This window comes from Acanthisitta chloris, unplaced genomic scaffold, assembly GCF_000695815.1.
Source record: "Acanthisitta chloris isolate BGI_N310 unplaced genomic scaffold, ASM69581v1 scaffold15606, whole genome shotgun sequence".
Taxonomy (NCBI): Eukaryota; Metazoa; Chordata; class Aves; order Passeriformes; family Acanthisittidae; genus Acanthisitta; species Acanthisitta chloris.
The window spans coordinates 1-7689 of record NW_008678853.1 but is presented as its reverse complement, the minus strand read 5'-3'; the positions used below and the strand labels follow the sequence as shown (position 1 = coordinate 7689).

Genomic DNA, 7689 nt, shown 5'->3' with positions numbered 1-7689 from the left:
AGGAAGGAAAACAACTGCGTTTTTGTCACAAAGTGCTGATTAATGAGACTTAATGAGACTTAATTATACTTAATACCTCTTGCCATGACCCACCCTTAAGGGGAAGGAAACACCTCTTACCTTTGAAGGTTTCTCTCTCCCCAACCTAGGGGGATTCCCTAGGTTATTCCCCTAGTGAGACTGGAGCTCTGCTTGGAAGAATTGAGTTTGATAATCTCAAGGAGATCTCAGGGAGAGGAAAACTCAGGTTTCACAGTCCCAGGGAGAATTCCTGCCCTGAGTTTGGGCAGTACCATGTCAGTCATGCACAGCAAATGGTACCACAAAGACTCCCTGGGAGGCATTGGGCAGGTGACTTGTGTTGCATAAGCTCAGGAGGCACCAGGATTTACATGAAGTATATTAAATGTTCCATAAAACATATCATATGTGAGTCTATTAAATCAGTGACACTGGTCTCTAGTGGTGCTGGAGTCTGGCTGCAAAGAGGGCTTTGAGCCAGGCAGAGGCAGCAGACGGTGCCCAAGTTGGGGTGTCTGAGCAGCTGCTGGAGGAAACACACTGATGTTTGGGGTTGGTTCCTCCACAGTGTCTGCAATTGTACCGAAGCCTCAGAATGCAAGAATTACCTCAGTCAATCTGCACAGCACTTTGCAGTGGGATGCACCAAGGTTTCCCAGAGGGAGTATCAGCTACACCGTCAGGGCCAAGAGGTAGGTCTGGGACGTGGTGTTTAATCCACCTTTTGTTTCCTTTCCAGAGCTCTGTCAGGATCTGTTCCTTCCTTTTGACTTCCCAGAGGTTTCTCTGCTGACCTCAGTAAGAGTTCTGCTCTGGGCAACCTGTGCCAGTGCCTCAGCACCTCACAGGGAGCAATTCCTGCCCAATCTCCACCTGTCCCTGCCCTCTGGCAGTGGGAAGCCATTCCCTGTGTCCTGTCCCTCCAGCCCTTGTCCCAAGTCCCTCTCAGCTCTCCTGGAGCCCCTTGAGGCACTGGAAGGGGCTCTGAGGTTTCCCTGGAGCTTCTCTTTTCCATGTTTAGTGGAAGGAAGATTTTTTGGGCTCCTGGTAACCTTTGCCTGTTGATCACTACATTCCTGGTGACCTTTAGATGCAAACCAGAAAGAATATTCTATATTGATCAAGGCTGGATGGGGCTTGGAGCAGCCTGGGCTGGTGGGAGGTGTCCCTGCCCAGGGCAGGGGGGACACTGGATGGGCTTTAAGGTCCCTCCCAACCCAAACCTCCTGTGATTCTATTCCATAAGCAGTTCCAGGTCACTTCTCAGCCTCTGTTTTGGCTTTTCCTTACATGCTTATCATGGAGGCAGCTGTGAGCAAAGTCCAGGTTGGAGAGCAGAGCTGTGCACAGGGATATTGATTGCCTGGGTATTTGCAGAGTTGTCTGGTAACTCCTGTCTGGTGGATCAGGGGCTGGAACCACTGCCAGGAAAAGGGAATATATTCACTCAGTCAGAACTTCCATCTGACTTTATGGTGGATTTGTATCACAGAGTCACAGACTGATCAGGGTTGGAAGGGACCTCTGGAGCTCACCCAGTCCAAGCCCCTGCCCAGGCAGGTCACCTAGAGCAGGTGACACAGGGACACCTCCAGGTGGGTTTGGATGTCTCCAGACAGGGACACTCCACACCCTCCCAGGGCAGCTGTCCCAGTGCTCTGCACCTCCACAGATAGAAGCTCTTCCTCATGCTGAGGTGGAACTTGGTGTGGTTGTGTTATGGTTATCACTCCCCATCCTGTCCCTGGGCACCTCTGACCAGAGTCTGGCACCATCCTGACACCCCTGGGAGACATTTGTAGGGATTGATGGGATCCCTCTCAGTCGTCTCCTCTCCAGACTAACCAGGCCAACTTCCTACAGTCATCTTTGTGGCCCTCCTGGACCCTCTCCAGTGTCTCCCTGTCTTGCCTGAATTCTGTGTGATCCTTATCCATACCCCGAATCTACTTCTTCTTACTTCTGTGCCAGAACTTCTCCTGTTCATCAAGTGGAAAGACTTGCAGTTACAACTAGTAAGTAGTTCTAACTTACACATCACATGTTTCTCTTCCCTGCAGCATCAATTTCCCTGGAGAGGCCTATGAAAACGTGACGACAAACCTGAGCCTGACAGAGTGTGACATCTCTTCCCTGTCTGCCTACGGGGACTATGTCCTGCAGCTCAGAGCAGAGGCAGGACAGGACCATTCTGACTGGGTCACCCTCAGGTTCAAGCCAATGGATGACAGTAAGGCTTTTCTTCCCCACAAAATGCTGCTCCCAATGCTCCTAGACAATTTGGCTCCATGAGAGAAGCTCTGGGATGCAGATCACGTTTCAACTTAATGATGTTGAACTGTAAAATCAGAGTTGTAACACTTGAAGGCAGAAACAGAGTAAGTTGTGGTATTGGTAACCTGAAATCTCTTCTGAGGAGAGATTCATGGATTCATAGAATTGTAGGGGTTGGGATGGAGCTTGGAGACCACCCAGCCCCAACCCCTGCCCTGGGCAGGGACACCTCCCACCAGAGCAGGTTGCTCAAGGCTCAGCCAACCTGGCTGTGAACACTGCCAGGGTTGGGGCAGCCACAGCCTCCCTGGGCAACCTGGGCCAGTGTCTCACCACCTGCACAGGGAAACCTTCTGCCTAAGATCTCACCTAATATTCCCTCTCTCCATTTCTCCCCATTGCTCCTTGTCCTGTCCCTGCAGCTCCTAACACAGATCCCTCTGCAGCTTCCCTGAAGCCCCTTCAGCTCCTGCAGGTTGCTCTGAGGTCTCCACACAACCTTCTCTTCTCCAGGTCGAACAGCCTCAACTCTCTCCTAGGGAAGCTGCTCCAACCCTCTGATCAGCTTTGTGGCCTCCTCTGGCCTTGCCCCAAGTATTTTAGGTTCTTTAGTTAATACAACCCAAGAATTTTTCTCCAGTAAGACAAACCCACACAGGAAACTTCTGTTCACCAGTGAGAAAAACCTTTCAAATGTGCTTCTTTTCTGCCTCCATTTGCATCAGTTTCCTCACTCCTGGATTCTTGAGTGGAATTTTACAGTGAACAGCATTGGTTTTCGAAAGGTTTTTCCTGGTTATCTCCTCAAACCCACTACAGTGGCACAATTTCATCAGCCTAGAGCAGAAGACTGAACCATGGATGGAAAAAATGCAACTCTGGAGCTGTCAGCCAGAGGCAAGGAGGAAGAAAGTGTACTGAGATGCAATAAAAAGGTGTGGATGGGTTCTCAGAGCAGAGAGCAAAGTGGTGAATAATTAACAGAGGTGTCCTTTGACATACATTTGAGGTCATGTGGCCTTCAGAGCAGATTCAGGGTGTGGAGTGTCCCTGTCTGGAGACATCCAAACCCACCTGGAGGTGTCCCTGTGTCACCTGCTCTAGGTGACCTGCCTGGGCAGGAGCTTGGACTGGGTGAGCTCCAGAGGTCCCTTCCAACCCTGATCAGTCTGGGATTTAGCTGTGCAGGTTTAGAACATTCCTCTGCACCTTCCCTGACTGAACCATGTCCTGTGCTGTCTCTATCTCTCTTTGCAGCTCCCTAAGGAGATCCCTGGAAATCTCTACCCCACCCTAACCCTAACCCTGAGTGCTGAGGCCTTGGCACAGCTTGGCCAGAGCAGCTGTGGCTGCTCCATCCCTGGGAGTGTTCTAGGCCAGGCTGGATGGGGCTTGGAGCAGCCTGGGCTGGTGGGAGGTGTCCCTGCCTAGGGCAGGGGTGGCACTGGATGAGCTTTAGGGTCCTCCCAACCCAAACAATTCCTTAGACATTTTATAGCATGTCTGTGGCCAGACAGAACTTTAGTAGGAGCAACCAGGGCAGAGTTTGCTGGAATTACATCAGATTTATGGAACTGTAAGTTCCTTGTGAGATAATTAAGCTGGTGCCACAACACCGTGACAAGGACGAGGCATTTGCAAAATGTTCACAAGGAACAAACAGTCAGAGATGGAGAAACAATTCACAGAGTCACTGAGGTGGGAAAAGCCCTCTGAGACCACCAGGTCCAACCTGTGACCCATCACCACTTCACAGCTAGCCCAGAGCTCTGAGTGCTACGTCCTGAGCTCCTGGGACACCTCCAGGGGTGGTGACTCCACCACCTCCCTGGACAGCACATCCCAATTCCAATGCTTCTGTTTGTCAAAGTGATCACAGTGAACAAACCACACCAAATCCCTTCCCTGCTCAGGAAGGACAGATGTGGCAGCTTGGCCAGAAGGAGAAGTGGGTAGTAACCATGGGCGTAGTCCTTCCTCTCCCAGGAGTGACCACAGGCGGCCGGAGGGAACTGGGCTGGCTGAGGGTGTGGGCGATGGAGTTTGCAGTGGTGTCTGTTGGTTAACTGTGAGAAATCCCTTCCCAGAGCAGCTCTGGAAGGAAAGAATTGATTTATGCCTGAAGAAATCACTTTCTCCTAACAGATCAAATTATTTAAAAGGTGAATTATCTCGGGATGTCTAAGGATGTCAAACTGAAACCAGGATGGAGCTGAATCCCCTTCTTTCTTCTCTCCCACCACCCACAGCTCTCATTGGGCCTCCCGAGGTGAAGGTGAAGTCGGAGTCTGGGTCTCTGCACGTGGATTTCTCAGGTCCTTTTGCTGACCATGATGAGGACAAGTGGCCCCTGAGGCAATATTATGGCTCCTGGAATTACAGGATCTGGTACTGGAAGAAAGGCAGCAAAGCAGCCCTGACCTCCTCTGCCTGGGTATTGTCCTCTGTGGCTTTCCTCTCTGCTTTTCCTGCTCAAACACCATCCTGGTGAAGCTCCTGGAGGCTGTCCAGAGAGGGTGTGGATTCCCCATCCCTGGGAGTGCTCCAAGCCAGGTCAGATGAGGCTTGGAGCAGCCTGGGCTGGTGGGAGGTGTCCCTGCCCGTGGCAGGGGTGGGATGGGATGAGCTTTGAGGTCCTTCCCACCCAGCCCAGTCTAGGATTCTGTGATGATTCTGTGACTGAAAGGAACCTATATATATAAACAAGATGAGCTTTAAGGTCCCTCCCAAACCATTCCATGATTCCATGGCCCTGGAGCCAGGCTGGGAGAGCTCAGGGTGTTCAACTGGAGAAGTGTTTCGTTCTGCCCTTCAAAGCCTCTTTCATGCTGCAGCTCTGTCCTACTCAGTGTAATTGTCATTCCTGAGCTAAGTCCTTAGCTAAGTCCTTAGCTCCTCATCCCTGCTTTCAGACTCCTCGAATGTGTTGTCCTCTCCTCTTTTCAGGTACCTCATGTAGATACTAAACACAACTCTGAAATCTTAGCCCAGCTGGAGCCATGGACAGTTTACTGTGTCCAAGTGCAAGGAGTGATCCCTGAGTGGAACAAGACAGGAGAGCTGAGCAGGGAACTGTGTGAACAAACCACGCACAATGGTAACTCCTGGGGCTGTGCTGGGGGGAACTGGGAAACCCATGGAAGGGTTGGGCTGGGAGGGACTTAAACCCATCGAGTGCCAACCATGGGCAGGGCACCTCCCACCAGCTCAGGCTGCTCCAAGCCCCATCCTGGCCTGGTGCACTCCCAGGGATGAGGAATTCCATAGAGAAAATTATATTTTGAGCATAATTACTCAAGAAATTAATAACTAGAGTTTTAATTGCCTTCTCCCTGTCTCTTACAGGTGTCACTCCTGTGTGGCTCATTGTGACTGTGCTGATTGGGTCCATGTTGGTCGTTTTTGTATCTATTCCTGTTTGTTTCTTCTCCTCCTTTTACCTGTATCGACTCACCAAACATGTTTTCTTCCCTTCATACACCTTCCCTCAGCACCTGAAAGAGGTTTGTTTCTGCCTAACACACACCAATCAGCTTTTTCAGCAGCACCACTTGCTTCTCCAAGGCTCTTGGGGCCAAAAACCTTTAGAGCTTCTTTATTTTGCCCTTGCATTTGCACCTGATGCTCAGTGATCTTGTGAGGTGTAAAGAGCTGCTTTAAATGGCTCAGAAACAGAAGAGTTTTTTTCTTTTGAAGTGAGAGATTAACAGGTGCCAACTTTAGTTCCTCATTTGAACCAAGAGCTCTGTATCTCCTGCCTCCTCTGAGGCTTAGAATAGCACTTGAGTTCTCCTGCAGCAAAGTTCTGTCACAGGTGTGACCACGAGTTTTAATGGAAGTGAAGTGACCTGGGGTAGACTAACTGCGCCAGAGCAGCCTGGGCTGGTGGGAGGTGTCCCTGCACAGGGCAGGGCTGGCACTGGGTGGGCTTTAGGATCCTGCCAACCCAACCCATTCCATGACTCTGCCCATGTAAAACACTCTAAGGTATCAGACAGGGACCAGGTGACAAGAACAAGGTGCAGTGGTCCTGCTCCAGCAAGTGCCCTGGACCTGCCCCTGGGCTACCCCACCTGTCACTGCTCTGTGCAGCTCAGCTGGTGTCCTTGTGTTGGCTTCCAAATGCTGTCACAACCTCCTCCAAAGTCCAGGTTGTTTCCTGAGGCTGGTTCAACCTGTTAGTGGAACAGGGAGTGGGAGGAGGTTGTGATATTCCAGGACTAAAATGAAGTCATTTTCTCTTTGAACCTTGTGGCCCTGCAAATCTCCTTCCTTTGTCCTTTGGGATTGTTGGCTGTGTTGACAGAGCATCACTGTGGTGTCTCTGCTCTCTGAGGTGTCAGGAACAAGTCACATTTCACAGCACCACAGAACCTCCTGGGCTGGAGGGACCCCCAAGGATCATCAGTCCAACTCCTGGCCCTGCACAGCCCCAGCAATCCCAACATGTCCCTGGGAGCATTGGCCAGTGATTCTCGGAGCTCTTAAGACAAATCTCCCTGTGAGCTCCTTCCTCTTCACCCAAATCACCATTTGTGTTTGTCTCCAAACAAAACTTAGGAGTTTGATTTATTGTAAGGCAAGTTTATATCCCAAAGATCTCTCTCAGCCCTGGGGTTCTTCCAGCAAATAAAGGCACTTCCAAGCCTGGTACAGGATGTCACAGCCGGAGGGGACATGACATTGGTGTCCCTGTGTGAAAAGCAAGGCAGATGGTTCAGTGTGTGAAGAGCAAGGAGGGTGGTACAGTGTATGAAGAGCAAGGAGGATGGCTCAGTGTGTGAAGAGCAAGGATGGTTCATGGTTCAGAGAGCTCTAACTCCCCTCTCCTGTGCTGCAGTTCCTGAACAAGCCCCCGAGCTCTGCGCCGTCCTTCTGCCCAGCGCCGCGCGAGGAGCAGCTACACTGGGACTGGGTCACCGTGGTGGCTGAGGAGCCTCAGGAGCAGCGTGAGGAGAGCATGGCTGAGGAGACACCTCCAGAGCAGCTCCAGGGTTCAGCACATTCCCACTCTGCAGCTGGAGCACCTCCAGGAGAGGCCTGACCGTTCACCCACCGCCACCTCGGGGCATGGGGAGCAACTCCATGCGCCAGGCAGGAGGAGCCCCTGGAGCTGGGGCAGGTTTGGGTCAGGACACCTCGACTGAGAACAGGAGCTGAAGGACACAGGATTTGTGCCACTGTTGGCAGCAACAACCAGAGGAGCCAGGGAATGCCTGGCACGACATGGGAAAGATTTGGGACTCATGGACACAATGGATAGTTGTGTATTTCTGTGTGGAATATGTGTACCTACATATTCCTGTGTAATTAAACATCTGTGTGTAAATTGGTGTATTTATATATGTATATATAGTGTATAATATTATGTATATACATATAGACTTATCTGCT

At 51.0% G+C, this 7689-nt stretch overlaps 1 protein-coding gene across 1 annotated transcript; it reads left to right on the top strand.

Annotated features, from left to right (window-relative positions):
• Positions 1–589: 589 nt before the first annotated feature.
• On the top strand, positions 590–7289 carry IL10RB (interleukin 10 receptor, beta; the record flags this gene model as incomplete). The annotated part of the gene is made up of 6 exons (XM_009077074.1): positions 590–713; positions 2082–2251; positions 4545–4708; positions 5242–5392; positions 5641–5798; positions 7136–7289. Coding segments are annotated over 6 exons (921 nt in total), but the record flags the coding sequence as incomplete, so codon positions are not given.
• Positions 7290–7689: the final 400 nt, after the last annotated feature.